A 23,347-nucleotide genomic window follows, 5' to 3' on the forward strand; every position below is an offset into this window, starting at 1 on the left:
CGAGTTTTGCCTGCTCGGGAGACAGGCTGTGATACGCATGAGACCGCCCACGTCCCGGGGGCGCTGCAAGATGACGAACACGTGGAGAAAACACCCAGGGCCCGGCCCCCCGAGACTCCCCTTCCCTGGCTTAGCTCTGAGCCAGGAGGCTGGCGTGGGGACTGCCAGCATCGCTGAAACACAATGGTCTTCACCTTCCCCCATCGCCTAGAAGGAGGTTTAGGGAAACCGCTCCACGGAACTTGCTCTCTAGAAGGGCCAAGACGACATATCTGTAAAGTGGAGGGCCGAGTGGGGGATATAAAGGGATTTCTCCAAGCTCTCCCCCACCCCCTGCCCTTTAAGGGGGCATTTGCTTGCACACCTGCTTCCCAGGTCCTGAGAACACAAAGTGGTGGGGGGGGGCCTAGTACAGGGCCTGGCCTGTACTGGAGATTTAATTTTTAAAAAGAGGGTTTTTTTAATAAGCAGTAAGCTAGAGGGAGCCAGGGTTGAACCACTCGGGGCCTCCAACAGCTCTCCAACCCCCCTCTTCACATAAGACTCTCATTGTCGACAGTTGTGTTGAAGTACAACTGACAGGCAAAAACGGAAGCTATCTAACACCTACAGCTTGGTAAGTTTTGCTAAATGTATACACCTGTGAAACCATGGCCACACCAGAGAGTGAACATATCTTTCTCTCCTAAAATCTTCTCATGCCCCTTTGGAATCTGCCCCCTTCGCCCCTCGCCCCCGGTCCCCAGACAACCACTGCTCTGCTTTCCGTCGATACGGGTTTCTCTGCATTTCCTGTAATTTCCTATAGCTTATCTACCAAAAGTTGCTTATCTGTTCCCTCGGCGGGCTGTTACCACCGGCTTCTGTGACCGTCCGTGTGCAAGTGCACCCATGGATATGTGCACCTGTTCCTCTTGGATAAATACCCAGGAGTGTTTACTTGGCAATGGCTGGGATCATAAGACAGGTGTCCGTTCAACTTTTTAAGAAACTGCCATACTGTTTTCCAAAAATGGTTTTACTGCTTTCTGTCCCAGCCAGCAGCGTATGAGAGTTCTGATTCCTCCACGTCCTTGCTAACCCTTGGTGCGGTCAGTCTTTACAATTTTAGCTATTCTGGTGGGCGTCAAGTAATATTTGCATTAAAACCATGACATTTGACGTGGAGCATTCTGTCATGTGCTCACGTGACATCCATTGGACTTCTCGGTTCAAGTGGGGGTTGAAATCTCTTTTGCCCATTTTTTAAAAATGAGGCTATTTGTTTATTTGCTGTTGCCCTTTGACACTTGCTCATGGCATCTGGACTCAAAGCTTTTATTGATACCGGATTTGTGAGTATTTTCTCCCTGGCTGTCGCTTGCCTTTTCACTCACTTCATGGTGTCTTGCGAAGGACGAGAGCTCTTTGTTTTTAATTAAAAAGAAAGACTCACCTTATGGTGAAGTGGTTTCACAGATGTTAGGGGACCCATCAGGATGGTTTCGTGAAACGCGTGAAATACGTTCTCTCGTTCTCTCGTCTGAAACCAAAGCACACGCTTGATGAGCAGCCTACAGCCGTGCGGGGTTCCCTAAGAGATTGCCCGGAGACACTTCTCTGTGCCTCCATTTTCTCATCTGTAAAATAGAGACGATAATAATACTGGGGTCATAAGGTTGATGTAGGAACTAACTTATTAATACCTGTCAAGCTCTTACAACAGCGTCTGGCACTGTGATCTGGTACCAGTCCACAGAGACTTTCCTCCCAAAAAGGATGCCTTGCCAATGAGTAGAGTGGGCCATTTCTAACACCACGTGCTCTCCTGCCCCAGGCCTTGCTTGTTCACCCGTCCTGGTGGGAGACTGCAGACCTGTCCCAGGACCTTGTTTCAAGTGGGGGAGAACCTGCCGTGTGAGGAGGCTCCTCTCTAGATCTGGCTCTCCCCTAGGGCCAGAAATGACACAGCTTCCAGGGCCACTCAGGTACAAGTCAGACATAGACCCGCAGGCTCATAAGAATGGAAGTGAGGGGCACCTGGGCTGCTCAGAGGGTTGAACGTCCAACTTTGGTTCAGGTCATGCTCTCACAGTTCATGAGTTCAAGCCCCGCATTGGGCTCTGTGCTGACAGCTCGGAGCCTGGAGCCTGTTTCAGATTCTGTGTGTGTGTGTGTGTGTGTGTGTGTGTGTGTGTGCCCCTCCCCTGCTCACGCTCTGTCTGACTCTGAAAAATGAATAAACCTTAAAAAAATTAAAAAAAAAAAGAATGGAAATGAAATTTCAGGGTCACCCAGTTCAGCATTTTGCTCACACAAAACTCCCCATCATCTTCTTTGGCCGTGCTCAGGGAGGGAGGGAGCAGAGAGAGCCCTGTCTCGCCAGGCAGCCTTTTCACTTCTCCAGTCCCAACCATTAGACACCCTCCCTGCCTCCCTTGCAGCTTCCCGACACAACAAGCCACCCCACCAACGCTTTGAAATAATGGGCTGTCATGACACAGGTCTTCCAGGGTGGCGTTCGCCAGGCCTTTTCGATATGACACCTGTGGCCCACCGGGAGACGCCACACCTGTCCCTTAGTGTGTTCTCAAGTCGGGGATCCTGGCTCTACCAGTTCCGAGCTGTACCAGCTGGGACACAGGCTCTCAGAGCCTCAGCTTCTTCATTGCTGCAGTGGTGCTGACCACGTCCCAGAGATGTTGTGACGAGTAAATGACTGAATACTGTACAATACTGACAACTTCTTGCACGGACTAAGCCCTCAGCGGCTGCTGAGAGTTGATATGATGGTGACAGTTTCCAGGAAGGTCACAACCTCCCAACTTGCTGCCAAGTCATTTCCTGAATCGTGACATAAAGAAAAAGAGGGACAAGTGGGGGGTACAGGTACTGATAACACTATGGATTCTTTTTAAAGTAGTCTCCGAACCCAGTGTGGAGCCCAATGCGGGGCTTGAACTCAAAACGCTGAGATGAAGAGCTGAGCTGAGATCAAGAGTCGGATGCTTAACTGACTGAGCCACCTAGGTGCCCCAACATGATGGATTTTTTTAAATGTTAATTTTTGAGAGAGAGGGAGAGAGAGACAGAGAGAACAGTGGAGGGGGAGAGAGAGAGAGGGAGACACAGAATCCAAAGCGGGCTCCAGGCTCCGAGCTGTCAGCACAGAGCCTGACGCGGGGCTCGAACTCACGAATCGTGAGGTCATGACCTGAGCTGAAGTCGGAGGCTTAACTGACTGAGCCACCCAGGCTCCCCCCAACATGATGGATTTTTAAATGAACAGGTGGGAATGTATGCCAATGAATGGTGCCCCTTCAAATGTACCGCCTTGGCTATTCAACGACGCTTGAAAACTTTCAGTCACTGCCAATTCCTGTGCTATTTCTTCAGGAGCCCCAGGAGTGGCAAGTGACAAGGGAAGGAAGTTGGGGACCAAGCTGAGGTGCCATTTGGCGTCCAGATAACGTGCAAAGGAAACACCATGAAATTAGTTTTCTCTGATTGTCATTTCCAACCCAGATTTGAGCAATGGCAGGATGGTGGGACATATGCAACAGGTTCCCGGCTCGGAGTTGAATAGCTCTTTCAATGTCCACATTCTTGTCTTTTTCTCTCTCAATACTCTTTCCATGACTTTTTTTGATTCACTCCCTCAAAAAGCATTTACCACCTCTCAGTCGCAATAACCACCTTCTGGTAATTTGCCACAGTGACAAACACAAAGGAAAAGAGGAAAGACGGCAACTCTGTGTTCTGTAGGCTTTTAGAAAAACACAGACTTGGGCCACCTGGGTGGCTCAGTCGGCTAAGCCTCCGACTTCGGCTCAGGTCATGATCTCACAGTCCCCGTGAGGTCGAGCCCCACATCAGGCGCTGTGCTGACAGCTCAGAGCCTGGAGCCTGCTTCCCATTCCGTGTCTCCCTCTCTCTGCCCCTCCCCCACTCACGCTCTGTGTCTCAAAAATAAATTTTTTTTTTAATTTTTTTTTCAACGTTTATTTATTTTTGGGACAGAGAGAGACAGAGCATGAACGGGGGAGGAGCAGAGAGAGAGGGAGACACAGAATCGGAAACAGGCTCCAGGCTCCGAGCCATCAGCCCAGAGCCCGACGCGGGGCTCGAACTCACGGACCACGAGATCGTGACCTGGCTGAAGTCGGACACTTAACCGACTGCGCCACCCAGGCGCCCAAAAAATAAATTTTAAAAAAGTTAAAAAAAATTTTTTTTAAAAAAGAAGAGAAAAGATAAACACGGACTTGATCTACACAAGGACTTGTTCCATGCAAATCTGTAAAGAAGGTGATCTCCAGACAGCAAGGGAATGGACACTCTTCAGAAAGGAAAAGAATGGCCCGTAAAGGCCACAGCAGCAAAACCGGAAGGGTCTGCGTTGCCCAGCGTGTGCTCCTGGCGTTGTTACGAACAGACAAGTTCAAGGCAAGACTCTTGCCAAGAGAACGAAAGTACGTCTTGAGTGTATTAAGCGCTCTAAGAATGGAGTGAGATTCCCGAAAGGCCTAGGAAAAATGATCAGGAAAAGACGGTTCAGCTGCCACCAGCCTCTCCATCCAGAGACACACGCTTGTGAGAAGCAATGAAAAGGAGCCTGAATTCATGGCCTAACAGGTGTGAAAAAAGGAGAGGGAGAGGAAGAAGAAGACGGTGAAGGAGGAGGAGGAGGGCAGTGAAGGCACTTCGTGTGACGTTATAATGAGGCATGTATGTCATTATACGTTTGTCCAAACCCATAGAGTATTCAACACCAAGGGTGAACCCTAAGATTAACTCTGAACTTTGGGTGGTTACGATGTGTCAGTAGGAGTTCATCCTTGGTTAAAAAACTGCGCCATTGTGGTGAGCGGTATTGATAACAGGGGAGGCTGTGCACGTGTGGGCACAGAGGACAGGTGGGGAATCTCTACACCTTCCTCTCAGCTGGGTTTTGAACCTAAAACTGCTCTTTAAAAAAAAAAAAAAAAAAGCATAGTTTTTTTTAAGACCTCCAGGATGTTTTTTAAAAGGCATTTATGGAGACATTTCTGCCAGCACTGGGTTAGGCATTCTGCCAGCGCATGAGAGATACAAAAATGAATAAAATACAGTCCCTGGCTTTGAATAATCATAGCTAATGCTTTTATAACTTGCACCAAATGTGAGGCTTCGAAGTGTGCTCGTGTATTCCCGAGAGCAATCCTATGAGAAGAGTACTCTCATCATCCCCGTTTTATAGATGAGGAAACTGAGGCAAGGAAGCATTAAGAAGCTTGTTGGAGATGTCACAGTTGGTAAGGAGTAGAGCCAGACCTTGGGACCAGGAAGGCTGACAGTAGGGTCCATCCACCCCACTGAACGGCCGCTGGAGAGCTTCAGCTGGGGAGTAAGGGCGAGAGAGAAATAAACACACAACTGGACAATATGTGGAGGAGAAGAGGGTCCCTAATATGTTTCGCAAGCTAGAGGTGTCTGTTACAAAAGCTTGGTAACCCTAGTCTGAGAGTGTCACCTACGCCATTTGAGTCACCCGTTTATTCAAGACATACTCTCCAGTACATGGCCCTGGGAGGCACACACCATGAGCGCACCACCCAGGGTTCCTGCCTCGTGATGGAGAAGACACATCCGGGCAGGAGTTGCAAAGGCACTGAGGGCCATGAGGAGGTACAAAGAGATTTGGGACCATCTTAATGGGGACCGGCCTCCTCTGAGAATAAGGACAAGCTTGCCAGAAGGAGGCACATTTTAGCTGAGTCACTTATGCTAAGTGAGGAGGAGGGAAGTTCTAAGCCAAGGGGAAAATGTATAATAAGGTCATAATGTTGGAGACTGTCTGGAGCATCCGAGCACCTGGGAGAAAGCCCGTACAACTTGTGTGTAGGAGAAGAGGGGAGGGACATGCTTGGTGGAGCCGGGAAGGCATTCAGGGGCCAGGCTCTTCTGGACCCTTCATCCTGAACCAATGAGGGAGCCACAGAAGCAGTGGAGCACTCTAATTAGGGTAAGCCAAACTGCTATTGCAAGTCAACCCCAAAATGTACGACAGAACTTTCCGGCACAGATTCAGTCCCGGTTGGTAGACTGCTCTGTCAGCTACCTATCGTCGTAATGCCACGTAACGAGCAACCACGAAACTTCAGCGGCACACAACAGTGTCTATTGCGCAGACATCTGGAGTCAGATGGGGCTCAGCGAGATAGCTCTGCTCGTCTCACCGGGCTCATTCAGGTGTCAGGGATTGCTGGTTGAAGGCTGGTCTAGGCTGGCCTTGGCTGCACAACTGGGGGACTAGGCTTACTCCATGCGGGGCCAAACTCTCAAGTGGCCATTCGATGGGGCGGGTGAGCTCTGTTGCCTGGGCCCAAGGCCTGGATCTACTTCTTACCGACTGCGACATCTCCAACAAGCTTCCTAGGCTCATCTCGTCTCCTCTAGCAGACAAGTCAGCAATGTTCATGTGCAGATGGCAGAAATGAAAGCCCACACACAGAAGCATGTGGGGTTTCATGAGACTTAAGCTTGGAACTTTTGCCTCATTTTACTGATTCCCCATTCCTCTGATTTGACCAGTATACTTCACCTTTTTGAGGGGAACTATGAGTTCACATAACAGTAAGACGTAGATGCACACAGGGACAAGACGTGGAACCATTCGATGTACTCTATCTGCCATGGACCCTATCCTGAAGGTATCGATTTAAGGACCCTGGCTCCTTCCCCTTTGTGACCCTGCCATCTTATAGAACATTGTCATCATCTGAAACTAACCAGCAAGAGGGAAATAAGGATGGAGGAGGCATGTTGTCTCTCAAGAGCCTTGAACTTCAAGTGGCCCGCATCACTTCCTGACATACTCCAGTGATGAAAGCTAGCTTTATGACCAAGGCTAGTGGCATGTTCCCAGCTAGACAGCTGCTTTCCAGCCATGACTGTATAGTTCGGGAGGGGAAAGAGAACTTCAATGGACGACCAGCCATCTCTGACATCGGGAGTGACTCACCATTGTGCTACCCTAAATTCCTGAGAGGATGAGAAGGAGGGTAATAACCTCTTGCATCATGGCACTGCCCCAGGTAGAGGTGATGGCAAAGCCACATCACCCAGCCAGATGGTTCAGAGAGTCACAGGGAGCAGCGTATGTACTGGGGCATCATCGGGTGGGCCACGATGCCAGTCTTCGCAGACTCTAATGCAACTGACAGAGAGATACAGAGGGGCCAGACAGGTTACATTGTCCCTGGGCTCCACCTACCCTCCTGAAGTTCAGCCAAGCTCCCAGTGGGGCTTATGTGAGGGGATCCCCCTCCCTCCACGCAGATGTCCTCTCCCACGAAGAGGATGCCATGCAAATACTCGGGACACCCAGCCAACATCAAGCTCAACAGGCTCCACTACAAGGCAAGGAGGAATCCCGGCACCCCCTGCCTGCTCCCTCTCAGAATGATGCCCCAGGAGCACGTGTCTCTGGAAAGCAGTGGGTCGGCTTGGCAAGCCTCTCTCCAGAAAGCCGAGACATGACGTGAATGCCAATGATCCCCTACGCCCGAGAGGAGGGGGACGCAATTATAGCAAATTCTGCTTACGGTTCAGATTCAATATTTGGAAGGGATAATCCTGAAATAAGAGATTGCCTGATTTCTCTCCCAAGCCTGTGAATGGTTCATTAGCTCCTATTTGACATTTGATGGTTGAGTCTGATTGGCTTTATTGTGGAGTTGGACTTTAAGACGTCCCCAAGACAGAGCAATCAAGTTTCACAATGATCCCCAACTGCAAATTTTAAAACATAAATGGCAGCTGCGCCTTGGACATCGATCCATGAATGCTGCGGAGAATTTGTGTTTCAGCCCCACTTAATGAAACGCAATCCTGCTTGGCAAAGCTGGGCCCTGACTCAGCACTTAGGATTTCCTCAGCAGTTCAGCCCTGGGGGCTGCGAACAAAGAACCCCCAGACTCAAGCATCAGTAAAGATGAGTGTGTCCCCGTCTTGCGTGGGACCACCTAGGCACGGGTGTCCCTGAGGAACGTGACATTGAGGTTGTACCCTGGAGGGGACACAGTCTAACTGTGCAGATGGGTCCCTTGCACCAAAAACAGAATTATAAAGATAGCAGACACTCGGTTCCACTGTGGGGGGCCCAAAGACTGCAGGAACTCCTCAGAAGAGGAGAGAATGGGGGGTCATGGTCTGGGCTGGTGCTCCAGTAGGGTGGGAGAGGGCATTCCAGGCATGAGATGTGAGCAAAGGGCCGAAGGAGCCTGACAGCTCCCTGCTTCCTCACTGGAGGAAGGCGGTGCCTTCTCGGGGTTCCTGCACCTCCTGAGCTTCCGCATTCCCTGCATCTAACACATGACATCGTCCTCATCTGTCCTTATCGACCATGGGCCCTTTGCAGACCGACACTGTCTTCTCCATTTCCAGGTGCCTAGTAAACGTTTGTGGGTCAAACGAAGCATCACGCCTAACCATGTTCTACACTCTCCATATGTTGTTGCTGTGATGTTGCCAGTGGTGTGGTTACACGAGCCAACATCTGAGTCTATTCTCCGAGCGGCCAGGATTCCAGGAATCCAGGAACTTCCTGTGGTGTAGTGGTGTTCACAGGGGACGGGAAGAAGACTCATTCTCTCCCTCAGTTGATCCCTTAAGCCCTAGGAGGGACAGAGAGTGGAGGGGATGAGGGGACACCTGTGGAGGGTCTACGATGTGCCCAGCACTGGGAGGGGTGCCTCATAGTCACTTATGGCTCACGGAGGCCTATCGTACAGTGCTTAGGGCATCAGCGCGGGGGCTCTGCCACTTTAAAGGTGTGGGTTCTCAGGCAGGTCAGCAAAGCTCTCCGTGCCCCGGTGTTCTCTCTAAAAGGGAGTTGCCTACTGCCCAGGCTTGTAGGAGGAAGCCACATGTTTGCACTTGCAAAGGCCTCAGATCGGGGCCCGGCGCGTCGTCGGCTCCCAGCGAGCGCTAGCGGGCACGACTGCCCCCATTCACCCTCATCACCCCCACTGTGCAGCCAGGTGTCGTTCCCACCTCACCACTGAGAGCTCACACTGAGACAAGTGGGTGACCGGCCCCAGACCCGGCAGTAGTGGGACCTCACTCGGCCTGACTCCAGAGCCATACCATTCAGGTGGCCGCTGGCAGGAGGGAGGAGTGGAAGAAGGGAGAACGTTCTGATATGGCTGCCACAGGCTGGACACCCTCCCGGCTCCTGCGTCACTTCAAGCCAGCTGCCCGAAGGCCCACCTCCGCCTGGCTCCAGCCTCCATCTGTCCACACCGCGAGCCCTCCCCTCACCCTGGCACCACGCCACAGGGTCTCCCACATGTGATGGAACCCTCTCAGCCACTCTCCGCGGGCAAACGCGCATGGCCTCCCTTCCAACACCCGACACGCACTCACACACCCTCACCTGTACACACTCATGCTGACCCAAAAATACACACACACACACACACACACACGCTCCTATGCACCACTCGCACACACATCTGCTCACGCTCGTGCTCTTGCACGTGCCTACATGCACTCAGATACACACACACCCACGCTTTCACACTTACAGGTGCACGGACACAGAAACCGTACCCATATACAAATGTACGCTATTCTCACACATGCACGTACGTGGACACATAAACACACTCACACGGGCGCACAGTCACAACACATCCTTCTCACCCCTACGGGCACAGATACACACAAACACACTCACGTGTACGCACACACACACACGCTCGTTCACACGTGTGTGTTCACACACACACACACAACTTGCCACGCCTGCCTTTGACACAGGGGAGGGAAGGCAGAAATGCCGGCAGAAGTCAGGGTCAAAGGCACACACCCACCCCTTGTACCAGAACAGCCCGGCTCAGGCAGCACCGGTCTCCGGAAGCCCAGTGTCTCTTCTCAGTTTCTCTTGCTGCCCCAGCAGGCCCTTGGCTGCCCCCCAAGACCCGATTTCAGTGCCAGGTCCCCCCTCCCCATGGCCTGAACATTCTCCTCCCTGTCCTCCCCATTTCAGCCTTTTTGTTCACCTCAGCATCTGCTATCTGGAGGCCACAGGACTTGGGTATCCGCCAGCAAACAGGAACTTTTCCGAAACAACCTCACACGTTTTCCTTCCTGGCACCTCCAAGGAACATCACTGACGGTGACCATCATGATCGTGCTGGTAGGAGCCCCCCCCCCGCCCCCCACCTAAGCATACACATGGGGACCAAGCCTTCCCATTGCCCCTCACATCAGAGAGTATAAATGTCTGCTCACCCATTAACTCTCAAGCAGCGCCTCGGAAAGACGTGGATTCTTCCAGGATGGAAGGCAATTCATCTTTCTCTGCCTGCAGTGTCACCTGCCCATCACCAGGGGGCAACCCTGATTCACGTATTTGTGTTTAAACACTTCTTACCCAACCCCCAGTCCATAAAAACAGTGAAGCTGGTGAGAATACACACAAGCCAGAAAGGAGTGTGGGGGGGTGGGTGGGTTTGGGTGAGTGGGTGTGTGTGAATGTGTGGGGGGTTGTGGAGGGGTGTGTGGTGTGGGTGGGAGTGAGGATGACTTGGTGAGGGTGAGTGCGTGGGTGTGTGTGGTTGTGGGTGGGGTGGAGGAGGGAGGGGGAGGGGGAGTGTGTGTGGGTGTGTGGGTGTGGGTGCGTGGGTGTGGGTGGGGTATGGGTGGGGATGTGTGGGTGGGGTGGGGGTGAGGATGAGTGGGTGAGGGTGAGTGTGGGTGGGGGGTGAGAGTGAGGGTGAGTGGGTGGGGATGTGTGGGTGTGGGGGGGTGTGGGTAGAGGTGTGTGGATGGGACTGAGTGGGGGAAGGTGAGTGGGTGGAGGGGGTGAGTGGGTGTTAAGTGTGTGGGGTGGGGTTGGGGGTGTGTGGAGAGCAAGATCAGTGCAATATGGATAGACTGGGAAAAGAGACAAAGGGGAAGACACAGACGGGATGAGATTCAGTGTGGTTACTACTATTGGGGTATATATTTGATTCTGAGTTTCCTTTTGGCCATAGAAAAAATAGAACCACTCCCTAGGTCACCCACTTCTCCAGGGACAGGCCAACATTTCATTTGGGAGGCTGCTGGGAAATCCACCACACCGTGGCTTATACAGCTCCCCACACAGGGCCTTCCAGATCAATCCTGCTCATGCATTGGACCCAGTATGCTGACCCTTCTTTAAATCTGTCATCTTCCCATTTTAGCCTTGAACTTAAAGGGATAGCTAAGAGCTCTCACCCTAGAGCCACACCTGCACTCCCACCAGGTCCTGCCCTGGTGCTTGTCGCATGGTAGGCCATCAGTAAGTATTTGGTGACTAAGTTATTGGATGCCTTAGAGTTTGCCAAGCACATAAGACACAAAGAGGATTCTGTTTCTTGATAAACAAATGATTTCTCAACTCTGAAAATAGTAATCACCAGCATTTTTTGAAGACGCACCATGTGCCAGGCTCCTTGCCTGTGTCAGGAAGGTGCTAGATGAGATGGATAAGGCTCGGAGAAGTAGGATACTGTCCAAGGCCCAACATCTAGTGGTTCCTGGAGTAGATATTTCAAATATATTCATTTATTCAACTCATCAGGTGTTAGCTGAGCACCAGCCATGTGCCAGATACTGTTTTGGGAGAACAAAATAGACAAATTCCTTACTCTAATAGAGCTTACAATCCAGTAGGGGGAGAAATGTAAGAAGTAAAATGTATATATAGGACCAGTGCTACAGGAAAGCAAGTTAAGAAAACAAGGATAGATGGGGGAAGCTCTCTGAGGTAGGATGGCCCGGCAAGATCTCTTTGGGGAAGTGGCATTTAAGCAGAGACCCGGATGAAGGGACAGGTGAGCCACATATATAGTGGGTGAAGAGCAAAGACCCGAAGTAAGCAACCTTTAGTGTGTTTGGGTGACAGCAAGGAAGCTAGTGTGGCCAGAATCCAGAGAGTGAAGGGCAGAATCTTTGGAGATAAGCTTAAAATCTTTGGAGGGGTGCCAAAGGAAGCTTACAGAACAGTAGAAGCCTTTGGGTTTACCCTGAGTAAACTGGAAAGCTGGTAGATTTGAGCAGACGAGAGACATGGTCTCACTTAGACTGTGATAGGATCACTCTGGCTCTGGGTGGAGAAGGGCCTGAAGAAAGCCAAGAGCAGGTACAGAGAGATCTAGCCGAAGGTCTCCCTTGGCCAGGCTATGGTGCCCAGTTGTTTGGTCAAACAACGGTCTGGATGTCGCTATGAAGATATTTGTTCAGATGTGATTAACATTTACAATCAGCGGACTTGAAGTGAATAACACGGATGGGCTTCACCCAATTAGTGGGAGGCCTGAAGAGCAAAGACCGAGGTTTCCCAAAGAAGAGGGAAATCTGCCCCAAGACAGCCACATAAAGACCCTGCCTGCGTTTGCCAGCTACTGACCTGCCCTACAGGTTTCAGACCCAAGACCCAGACCCAAGACCCAGACCCAAGACTGCAGTGTCAACTCTTACTGAATTTCCAGCCTGCCAGTCTGCAGTCTGCCCTCCAGATTTCAAACTAGCCAGCCCCACAACGAGATAAGCCAGTTCCTTGAAATACATCTAGATAGATAGACAGACATAGATTAGATGATTGATTGATAGGTAGCTGATAGGGGGATAGATAGATTGTACAAAGAAAGGAAGGATAAGATATAAATTTTATATATATATATAAATAGGATATGTGTGTGTGTGTGTGTGTGTGTGTGTGTGTGTGTGTGTTTGTGTGTATCCATATTCTACTGTTTCTGTTTCTCTGCAGAATTCTGACTAATACAAGGCTGTTGGAATAATCTGTGAGACCAATGACCAGGGATGATAGCTTGGACCTCGGGTAGCAGTGGACATGGTGAGATACGGTTAGAGTCTAGAAATATTTTAAAGGGAGAGCCAACTGGATTTGCTAATGAATTGAATTTGGCAGATAAAAGAAAAAGAGGCATCAGGGATGACTCAGATTTTCGGCCTGAGCAATGAGGTGATGTTAAGTGCCATCGACTGTTATGGTAGATGCTGAGCTCGTAAATAAAGGAGTCCGGAACAGAGGGGAGAGGCCAGGTTAGGGAGAGAATAGGGCACTGGTGGCATTTAAGTCCTTGAGACTGGATCAGATCACTGGTGACTACGGACACAGGAAAGTGGTCCGAGGACCGAGCCCTGGGGTCCCTGGGTCATTCTGAGGAAACAGAGAAGATGAGCCAATGAGATTGGCAGAAAATCTGGGGAGCGGGTGGCCCAGTCAGCAAGTGGAAAAAATGCTTTATTCCAAGAAAGACAGGGTGGTCTGCTGTGACAAATGCTGCTCTGCTGGGGAAGGGGTCCATTTAGGGGCAGGGAGGGTCACAGGCTCTGGGGCACCATGGCGGGGGGGCCCTGAGTGGGGAACCCCGTGTGGAGATAGACATTCCCAAACACACACACAGGGAGCTGTCACTCACTCCGCTGTGGTGTTTGAGGCTTCCGCACAGGGACCAGAGTACAGGCTAGCGCGACAGTCGTTTCCCAGGTCCCTCAAGAAAGAAGCGCCCCAAGAAACGTCAGAGTACGCTGGCCGAACGGGGCGGCGGGCAGGGTTTGTGTCTGTGACTGGTTTAGTTTTGACAGATAATGGGTCATTCGTGAAGTGATTAGGAGGAGCTGGGCTGAACTGTGAATTTGAGTCATGTTAGGCAGATAGGGAAGTCACACAACTTGTTCCCAGGGAAAGAAGAACACATGAGGGGCCCTGGCTGGCGGAGCTGGAAGGCAGAGAAGAGAAAGGGGGGCCTCCAGCCCCTCCAGGTTTGTTCCTCACCCTTTGGTGTGGGGGCAGGGGGGCTGAGCTTGCTCTGATGGGGAAAGCAAGGGTTCGGGAGTCAAAGATCAGATCTGTTCCAGCTGTAGGTTCAGAGATGGGGCTTGTCAGGGAGAGCTCCCTGGAGAAGGAGAGGTGGACGACCCAGCACTGACTGCGTGGTCACCATGGACCAGATGCTGGCTGGAAAGACAGTCCGCTTGGGGACAGGGGGAGTCACCAGTTCCTCTGGGATGGGACTGGTCCCATGAAGCCACAATGAGGTTGTCCATTATTTCCCACACTTACTGATGAAGAAACAGAGGCTCGGAGAAGCTACGTGAGGTACCCAAGGTCACACAGTTGAGAAGCACTGAGATCTTCTTGCCTCCAAGGCCCAAGTTCCATTTTCTAGAACACCATCAGCTGAGCAGATGCAAGAATCTCAGCGATAAAGCCTGCTCTCCCCTCTCACTCACATGGTGCTTGACCTTGTTGGGCCTCAGGTTACTCACCTGGAAAATGGAGACAACCATTACACCTCTCCTAGAGGATTAGAAGGACTTCGTGCACATAAACCAGGCCTAGCACGCGGGGCCTGTTCAAGAAACGAGAGCTATGGTTCCCGACGATTCTTTTCAGTTTGCCGATGAGAAAGCATGTAAAGGCGCATTAATTCCTTCATACTCTAAACAATAAAGGCTGAAGTCTGGATTCAGAGTTAGACATAGGAAATGCCAGAGTTCACTCCAGCCCTTCTCCATTTCCTGCCAAGTTAAGAGAAAGGGAGATGGGCATCCTAGGCAGATAGAATACGTCAGCAAAGGCATGTGCAGGTAGGGTTTGTCTTAGGACATGTGATGACAGCAAATTTGAACCACAGGTTGGAGAGTGAGCCTCAGATACCTAGCTGGGCCACCTGGGCTTCAATTCAATGTCACGTGTGGGGTGCCTATCACATGCCAGGCTCCCTGTCCGGCAGAGGTGAGTCCTGACTCTCAGGCACTGTTTACAGCTACCTGGTGGCAGTGGTGATAACACCCTCGCGGACTTTGCCCTCTTCTCTCTGACCCCACCTTCAGCCACGGATATAGTGGGTTACACATTGCCTAGAAGGAGATTAGGGGGCAAGTATTACTCAGTGGACCCGGCCCCATCACCCCCACAGCAACCTCATGCAGTGGATTTTGTCATTATGCCCATTTGATGGAAGGGGAAACAGGCTCAGTCAGCGTTGAGGTGACTTGTCCAAACTGATAGAGCGGCAGCAGGACCAGAATTCGAGCCGAGGTCAATCTGTCCCCAAGGTCGGCGTTCTTTCCTCCTCCTCTAACCCAATAGCATGCTGGGTTAGGCGATTGGCTTCTGCGAGGCACGGACAGGTGAGATGGGTCAAACATGGCCCGAGGGTCCCGAGCACCATTTGCAGGTGGCAGAGACAGGCAGGTTGAGGGCCCGGGTGGGGACCGATCGGGAGGAGGGGCCTTAAACTGAACCCGGTGGAGGGTCAGGAGACAATCAGGTCCAGAGCCACGGAGAGTGCTGACATCAGTCCTGTGTCTGCCCATGTCACCCTGGACCAGCCTATCTGCCTCCTTTGCCCGGAGAAAGGACCATAGGCTGACCTGAGTCAAAGATGCTTGAGTCCCTGCTGTGTCACTGACTAGCTTGGTGACCTGAGGCAAGTTAATTCACCTCCTGGGCCTCACTTTCCCAGTCTGTACAATGGTCTCCCCATCATTCCATGTAAATAGGTGTCTCGTGGAGCTAAGGAGAGGGGTGTATCCAAGGCCCTCCCACAGAGCCGCCCACACAGGTGCCTGACACATAGTATCTTGTTCCTGAGTTTTCTGGGCCTCTCTGCCCTCATCACCCCCAGCCAGCCAACCAGCTGTCAACCCCGCCCCAGCTGGCCAGTTAATGAGTGGCAAGGGTACTGGAGCCTGGCCTATAAAGAGCTGCTCGCTGGGGAAGCAGGTGGGAGCCTGTGGGAGCAGCAGCGGGATACAGACGGCGTGAGATGCGCGGCAGGATGGCGTCAGGACTCCTGTCCGGGATGGCTGTGTTCCTCCTGGTGCTTCTGCAGGGCACACAGTCAGTCTACATTCAGGTGAGTCCCTCCGGCCAGCGTGCCCTTTGCCTGAAGGTCCCCCCGTGAGGGGCTGGGATGGAGAGGGGACGTTAGAAACGTCATGGGATATAGGGGAGCAAGGGCTGGTGGGCCCAGGGCTCAGCCCAACACCTAAGCACGACCCAGGGACCAAGACAGCTGGTGGGTGGTAGCAGCGAGAACGCTGAAGGGAGTGATGATAGCAGTGATGGCAATAATAAACCGCTGCTATTCAGCATTGCTCTATCAGAAGGCCGGTCCTGGCCAGAGGTCAGAAGGTGGAACAAGACATAGTCCCTGCCCTTCAGGAGCCCAGAAGGAGGGGGCTCTCCCACAGCTCCCTATATTCTCCCATTAATGGGTGGAGGGGGGGAGAGTCACCCGAAGAGCTTCCCTGGCAGGTAACTGAGCTGATATTGCAAGATGAGCGGGAGGTAGCTAGGCACAGAGGACAAGGACAGTTCAGGGCAGAGGGCACAGCATATGCAAAGGCTCAGAGAGAAGACAGCAGGGGGGAGGGGCTCCTTCCTGGACAACTGTGAGGCTGGAGGGAGTCGTGGAAGCAGGGTCTGCCTGCCAGGCGGCGGGATGCCGCTGGCCAGCAAGAGTGGGGAGGTCTGTGGCCCTGTCACATTCCCAACTCTGGGTGGAGCCTCCTTGGGAGGGACGGGAAGAGTCACCTTCCCCCCCATCCCTGCGTCCCTGGCCTTGGAACCCGGCCAACTTGGGGATGCCATCATTTTGCCACATCGGTTCAGGGGTGATCGTCCAGTTACCCAGCGTGGACTGTACTGGTGGCAGGCGCTGGGGAGGGGCCATTTGCCAGATGACGCTCAGAGTGCAGAAGACACAGGCGGCCTATTGGGAAGAGCTGGGATTTGAACCGGGGTGGGGGAGGGGGTTTACACTGGTCTCCAAAGCCCGTGCCCTGAACCACCTGCTCCCCAGCCCCATGGGATCCTCATCTACAGTTCCTGGGGGCCTGAGGCACGATGGGGTGTGAAGTGGCAGGTGCCTGCTCCCACCTCCCAGGCTGTCCTTTGAGTATGGCCTGGACCCCCCCTGAGAACAGGGAAGGTTCTGCGGATCCCTCTCATCTCCTCTCCCCTGCCCCCCTAGTACCAAGGCTTCCAGGTCCAGCTGGAATCAGTGAAGAAGCTGAGTAACCTGGAGCAGCAGTGGCTGCCCAACCCCCGCCTCCAGGCCCAGAGCCTCGTGCCCTCCGTGTGTCACCACCCGGCCCTGCCACAGGACCTCCAGCCCATCTGTGCATCCAGGGAAGCAGCCAGCGTCTTCCAGGCTTTGAGTGAGTGCCCCCACCCCTGCGAAGCTCCCTGCCTCTGGCTCGCTGTCCTGCCCACACCCCAGCTCCTCCACTGCCCGTTCTTTCCATTAAGCACCCAGTGGCCGGGCCAGGGAGAGTCAAGGCCTGCCCCCTCAGGCCCTGGCAACCTGGACCGTCGATTGTCCTACCAGACGTCACGGATGGGAGGGAAGAGGGCACCGGACAACAGACCCATAGGCCATGCCTGCAATACGGTGGCTGATGGGGAAGCACAGGGGACACAGAGGAGAGATGGCTCATGTCTGGGGTGGCATAAGGAGTCTGAAAGACTTCCAAGAGGAGGTGACATCTAAGCTGAAATGTGAGGGAAGAAGCAGAACTGGCCAGTGACAATAGCGACTTACTAGCATTTATTGAGCACCTACTAAGTGCCAGTCCTGTGTCAGTCCCTTTGCTGGTCTTCTCTCTTCACGGCCACCCTGTCAGTTGATGCTGTCCACAGAGTCAGCAGGGAAACTCCAGCCCGGAGAGTGTAAGAGGCATGCTCAGGCCCCGCTAGGAAGGCGAGGGCCAGGACTTGAACCCGAGTCACTCTCTGCTTCTCCATCATCATGCTCCTGATCTGTGAGAAAGATGCTGGTCCTCGCCCTCAGGCCCCCTCCGAAGCAGCCTTCTCTGGCTGCCCGGCCAGCAGCTCCCTGGACCACAGGTGGTTCACGGGCAGGGTAGGCTGACCGGTTTTCTCCCTTGCCCAGGGACAATGGCTAATGACGACTGTGAGCTGTGTGTGAATGTCGCCTGTACCGGCTGCCTCGGAGATGGCTGGGCTCCCTGAGCCCACCCCGGACACTTTGTCCCCAGCCCGCTGCCTTCACAGCCTGCACCCCCACCCGAGTTCCGGGGGGGACCCTGAGGTCATCACCACCAGCCAGAGGCTCGAGCGGCTAGATCGGGCACAAAGCAGTTGGACACTTGGCTGGAGGAGAGTTCGGCCCCTGAGGCAGCCCTGCTGCTGAATAAAGATTCCCCACCTACACACGGAGTCTGGAGTCCATTTGTTCATCCCCAGGAGCCATGGGCAGAGGCGCTCGGGTAGCTGAGCGGTTGAGGAAAAAGGTTGATCTAATGATATGGTCAGGAATTTCCCAGTTTCCAGCGCCTGGAGAGTTGGTTCATCAAGCCCTATTTCATATAGGAGGAGGGAGTCTCCAGGATGCGGGCCGGGGGAGTGAAATGAGTCTCGCACAATCACAGACCTAAGAAACCATGGAGCACCTGTTCCCACCTGACCCCACAAGCCGAGCCCAAGGGCTGGCCCAGCGGCAGAGCCAGAGCAACAACCAGGGGGCAGGGAGGGCAGGGAGCGTCCCCCAGGAGGTGGGGCTGCAGGAGTAGTGGGTGCAGGGAGAACCACGTGGTGCCCCCTCCCCAGGCCCGTTTTCTGCTCTGCCTCCGCCCCGGGGCTCCTGAGAAGATGGGCCTTGGCCCTTATCCTTACCTTCCTGGGCTCCCCAGGACCCTCTGGCCAGCTCTAGATGGAAGGAAGACCTTTCCTCCCTCACTCCATCCTGGCGGCCCTGAGGAATAATAATAACAATAATAGCCAACATCTACTGAGTATTCGCTATACCCTAGGCCCTATTCTAAATGCTTTGCACTTATTAACTCACTGGGTCCTCAAAACTGTCTGATGAAGCAGGTGCTATTATAAATACTCCACTTTATGAATAAAGAGACCCAGGTACAGACAGAGAACCAGCTCGTCCAAGACCACAGGCTCGGCAACGTGGCAAAGCAGACTTCTTCCCAGGCAGTGGGGGACAGAGCCCATGCTCTGAACCATCTTGTTGCTGCCTCCCTGTGACTTGGCCACGCTGATGACACCTGATGCAACACTCTCGCAGCTGCAGCCAACTCCTTCACTCAAGGCAGGAGCCGTGCTGGGCATTCCCTGAAGAAGGGCCCTTCCACACGATGGAAGGCCCTTCCACAGCCCCTGTCCCAGGCAGCCAGAGAGGAGAGCCAGGCATAAAGGGGTGGTGATCTCTGAACTCAGATCACCCAGGGCCAAGGCCATGGCGAATTTCCCCAGACCAGCTCCCCATCCCAACCGCCCAGCTCTGCTCATGAGCCCCACAGCCCCCCATTCGACCAGGCCACAAACCCCAGAGTTCTAGTTCCTTCCTCTCCCTCACCCCACAGGCAAGGCTGGCTGGGGCCTTTGCAATGCCGCCTGTGACTCTCGGGGCCCTCTCTTCTCTTACCACCACTCGAGATGAGCCCTTATCACATTTACCCAGGCCAGGCAGACCTCCCTCCCTGGCCCTGCATCCTGCAGACTCTCTGTACCCAACATGCCAGGGGAACCCCGCAGCCCTGCTCTGACAGGGCCCCTTATCCTTCTGGGGCTCCCCAGCACTCCATTCTAAACTGAGCCCAAAGGTACCTGGGGAGGAGGCAGTGAAGGGAAATGCCACTGACTGACCACCTACTATGTGCCAGGCTCAAGCTGAGCCATCTACACAGAAACTGTGATAATAGCAGCAGCAGAAGTGTCCACTACGGGCCCTGCAGAGCTCTCAGAGTTTTTCCTATGTGACTACATTTAACCTTCCCTCAACCCTACCAAGTAGGGATTCTTGTGATCCCCATTTCACAGATAAGGAGACTGAGGAGAAAAGAGGCTAAGTAACTGGCCAAAGTCACACAGCCGGTAACAGGCAGAGTCAGGATTCACACCCAGAGCTCAGCTCCAGAGTGGGAGCGTTTCATGATTCTGCCCCACCATGCATCACATCAAATCCCCTGCAGCCCTGGGAGGTGCTGTCATCATCCCCATTTTCAGATGAGGAAACCAAGTCTCAGGCAGACTTGGTTCGTAGGGTAAGTAGCATTACATACACATTTGCGTGCATTATTTGTACACAGCTTGTAAGTGACATGGTCAGGTTCAAACCCAGCCCTGGGTGCCTCCCGGGACCCACCCTGTCCAGACTGAACCATTCTAGTGCCTTGGACCTTCCCACTTCTAGGTCCGCACCTACTCCCCCTTCTGGAACGCCCTCGGCCTCCCTCCCTCCAGATTGGTTTTGAATGTCCATCCACCCCAGTGCCTATCCCAAACGCTCGTGCAGATGCCTGCCACCCCTCCCCTTTGCAGAGCCTCCCCTGACCTGGCCCTGAAGACACCTCGCCCTCTGAATCCTGCTGCCCAAGGACTTCTGCCTCAATCACCCCGTGACACTTCTCTACCTGACTCCCCAAGAAATACCCTGGTCACCTCCTCTTTGCCCATTCCCTCTAACTTTGCTAACAAGCAGCCCTCCGTGCCTCGCCTCCTCACCCCTGTCTGAACCATTCTCAGCTTGGCTCTGGTTCCCCATGTTTTGGTTTACTTCTCCCAGCCTGGGTGGCAGATACTAGTACAGTCCCAGTTTTACAGGGAAGGAGATTGAGGCACAGAGAGGGAAAGTGACTTCTCCTAGCAGCGCACAGTATGTGGTATGGGGCTGGAACTGGGTATCTCTGGCTTTTGCCTGCCCTAGGTCATATCCTCATGCAATCATTGGCGTGGTGGGTTTCACCCACTCTGGGGGTCAGAGAGACTCCCCTGGCACAGAAGCCATTATGGCACAGGGTGGCCAGAGCCTCGCAAGGGGCATGGGTGATCCAAGTGCCCACAGAGCACAGAGGACAAAGCGGGAGCATGAAGACCCCCCTGGGAGGGTAAAGAAAGGCTTCTGAGGAGGGGCCAAGGGAGCGCACAACCTTGGCACCTGAGCAGGAGTTTATCTGGCCAGGAGTGTGGGAAGAGGAGCAGAGCACAGGTGAGGGGAGGTGGCTTGAGGTGTGGTCCCAGGGGGTAGGGCAGGAGGCAACGCTGAGGTGGTCAGGGGGGCCAGCGCTGGGGGTCCCCTGAACACTGCAGAGCTTGGGGCCAGTCTCACAGCCACCCAAACTGGGCTGGACATGCAGACCAGGGACTCCAGAGCTCACTCAGGGCTCAGAGACTTTGGTGCCCTCCCCCTACCCGCCCGGAGGAGGTGAAAGAAAAGCAGAGATTCCGCTCCACCACCCCTCCCCCCAGCTGGTGGCCTGCAGATTGAGGTCCCCTCAGTGCCTGTGTGCTATGGCAGCCCCAGGTCAGTAGGGAGGGAGGGTCCTTGCACTTCACACAGTAAACTCTGAGCTTGAGGGCAGAGTAGGCAACCATAAAGCTGGGTGATGAGTCGGCTGGCAGATGAAGGATCGACACCAGGAGTACTCTGGGATCTGGTTTATTAGCTGAGGGTCCGAGGGGATCTTGGGGGGCAGGGGCCGTGCTTGCGCAGGTCGCCCCAGGCCACGCCCTCTTCACGCCTCCCCTGGGGGCAGGGTAGGCTGAGCTGCGGGCAGTGGGAGCATCGGCCGGGGCAGGAGGCAGCGAGCCGACCGTCCTAGCATCCAGCACAGGCAGCGAAGGCACAGATCTCGCACGAGTCCGGGTCCTCGGCGATGGCCTCTGCGCAAGAGATGGGGCGCCCAGAGAGCCAAGGCCCCGCCCTCCCTTGAGCCAGAGCTTGGACATCTGCCCCGGAGTCCCCAGGAGAAACCCAGGCCTGTCCTCTCCGACCGGCTGGTCTTCCCCCCCCCAAGCAGGTAGCGCCCAAGCCAGCCAGTCAGAATGGAGATGCCGCCCAGAAAGAGCAATTGCTAAGGCCGGAGAAGCGGGATGCAGAGCGGGGATCTTCCTAGAGCAAGCTCCACCAATTACAACTTAGAACTACTTACGACCGCCTCATCAGACCCACCAATCAGAGCACATCCCCCTCCCGTGCCACCAATCAGGGAGTTCCCAGGCCCCACCCACCAGGGAGGTAGCTACTCACCCAACCTCCGGAGGATCTCCTGGGCATTGGGCTCCTTGCAGAGAGGCTTGAGTTCTTCGGGAAACTTCTGGTGGCTGCAGGCTATGGGAACCACGGGCCCACCACTCTTCCTACGGTTCTGAATGCTGGGCTCCTGGAGCTCCCGAAGGTCTTTGAGCTTCTTCACTGACTCCAGAGAAAAAGAGAACTCTCCATCCTGAGAGAGACAAATTCAGAGTGTCAGGCCAGGCTACAGCCTGCTCTGGGATGCCCGCATGGTTCCCCAAGACCCAGGTCGATGCTCTGGCTGAGAGGAAGGTCTAGAACTGAATCTAGCTCCTTCACTTCCCAGCCGTGTGCCTAGGGCTAGTTACAGAACCTCTCTGAGGCTCAATTTTCCTCCTCTGAAAAATGGGACTAATAATCCCATTCTCCCAGGATGATCATGGGGCCTCCCTTGAGGAGCTTGGCCCTGGCAAGCCCTCAGTAAATTGGCTAATCAACCCGCTTTCCCAAATGGTGATTTCTCTTCTGTCCAAGTTTGAAGGGGAGGGCATACGAGACAGGACTGAGAAACAGGTTCCTGAGAAAGGGCCACACCTGAGACCTTGCTCCAACTCCAGAAAGAGGGGGTGCTTTCTCAGGGGACGGGCCCTGGGAACTGGGAGCAGAGAGCAAGCCGGGCTGGGGTAGGGACAGAGGATTTACCTGTACGGTGACTCCCCCTGCCAGGACTGCCCAGGTCCCCAGGAGGCACAGTGCAGAGAGCAGGAAGGTATTCATGGCAGCAGTGCCCAGGAGGGAGAAGCGGTCGGTTCTGGATGCCAGGGGGAAACGGTGGGGTTTTTAAAGAGGGCAAGGTTACTGAGTAACCCGGGAACCATGTCAGCATGTCACCAGCTTGCTTTCAACTCAGGCCTAACCAGATAAGGCTGGAGACAGCCCTGGCAAATAAGAGATCAGTCCCAGAAGCCCGGCAGAAGCCCCGCCCCACCCTGAGCTCCTTCCTACTTTAACCCCTAGCCAGGTGGGTCCTGTGTTCATTCACCAACCACACGCACTCACTGACACCTGCTATAGGCCGGCCCTGGCTGGGGTGGGGCTGCAGACCGAGCCCAGCCCTTAAGGAGGGAGGCCTAGACAGTGGTAATGCAGGGTGGTCAGGGAGTGGGGGTTGGGAGGTGGAGAGGCCAGGGTGGTGCCCCCTCACCCAGCCTGGGGCAGGCAGTTCAGAAAGATTTCCCAAAGAAGGTTGTGCCGGGGCTGAGTTCTGGAGAAGGGGTAGAATTTTCTTAGAGAAGGGGCAAGGGTTAGAAGGCCACTTCTTG

At 53.9% G+C, this 23,347-nt stretch overlaps 2 protein-coding genes and 1 long non-coding RNA gene across 3 annotated transcripts; 1 reads left to right on the forward strand and 2 right to left on the reverse strand.

Annotated features, from left to right (window-relative positions):
* Positions 1-15,779: 15,779 nt before the first annotated feature.
* GUCA2B (guanylate cyclase activator 2B) lies at positions 15,780-18,188 on the forward strand. The gene is made up of 3 exons (XM_040457014.1): positions 15,780-15,887; positions 17,007-17,193; positions 17,928-18,188. Exons 1-3 carry the CDS (start codon positions 15,798-15,800, stop codon positions 18,005-18,007), a joined length of 357 nt encoding a protein of 118 aa, XP_040312948.1. The 5' UTR covers positions 15,780-15,797; the 3' UTR covers positions 18,008-18,188.
* Positions 17,563-18,739, reverse strand: LOC121018305 (uncharacterized). Its single transcript, XR_005785123.1, has 2 exons — positions 18,671-18,739; positions 17,563-17,727 (listed from the first exon to the last, which is right to left on the reverse strand). It is a non-coding gene; the product is annotated as an uncharacterized LOC121018305 (long non-coding RNA).
* A 2,694-nt stretch (positions 18,740-21,433) lies between these two features.
* On the reverse strand, positions 21,434-22,959 carry GUCA2A (guanylate cyclase activator 2A). The gene is made up of 3 exons (XM_040457024.1): positions 22,728-22,959; positions 22,041-22,236; positions 21,434-21,673 (listed from the first exon to the last, which is right to left on the reverse strand). The coding sequence occupies exons 1-3, from the start codon at positions 22,800-22,802 to the stop codon at positions 21,609-21,611; spliced, it is 336 nt and encodes a 111-aa protein (XP_040312958.1). The 5' UTR covers positions 22,803-22,959; the 3' UTR covers positions 21,434-21,608.
* Between the last annotated feature and the right edge of the window lie 388 nt (positions 22,960-23,347).

This window comes from Herpailurus yagouaroundi, unplaced genomic scaffold, assembly GCF_014898765.1.
Source record: "Herpailurus yagouaroundi ecotype Mexico unplaced genomic scaffold, PumYag 77, whole genome shotgun sequence".
NCBI lineage: Eukaryota > Metazoa > Chordata > Mammalia > Carnivora > Felidae > Herpailurus > Herpailurus yagouaroundi.

Coding starts and splice junctions, on each gene's coding strand:
- GUCA2B (XM_040457014.1), top strand. CDS start 15,798: ATGCGCGGCAGGATGGCGTCAGGACTCCTGTCCGGGATGGCTGTGTTC. Junction 15,888..17,006: donor CACAGTCAGTCTACATTCAG/GTGAGTCCCTCC, acceptor CTGCCCCCCTAG/TACCAAGGCTTCCAGGTCCA. Junction 17,194..17,927: donor CAGCGTCTTCCAGGCTTTGA/GTGAGTGCCCCC, acceptor TCCCTTGCCCAG/GGACAATGGCTAATGACGAC.
- GUCA2A (XM_040457024.1), bottom strand. CDS start 22,802: ATGAATACCTTCCTGCTCTCTGCACTGTGCCTCCTGGGGACCTGGGCA. Junction 22,237..22,727: donor CAGGGGGAGTCACCGTACAG/GTAAATCCTCTG, acceptor TGTCTCTCTCAG/GATGGAGAGTTCTCTTTTTC. Junction 21,674..22,040: donor GGAGATCCTCCGGAGGTTGG/GTGAGTAGCTAC, acceptor TCTCTTGCGCAG/AGGCCATCGCCGAGGACCCG.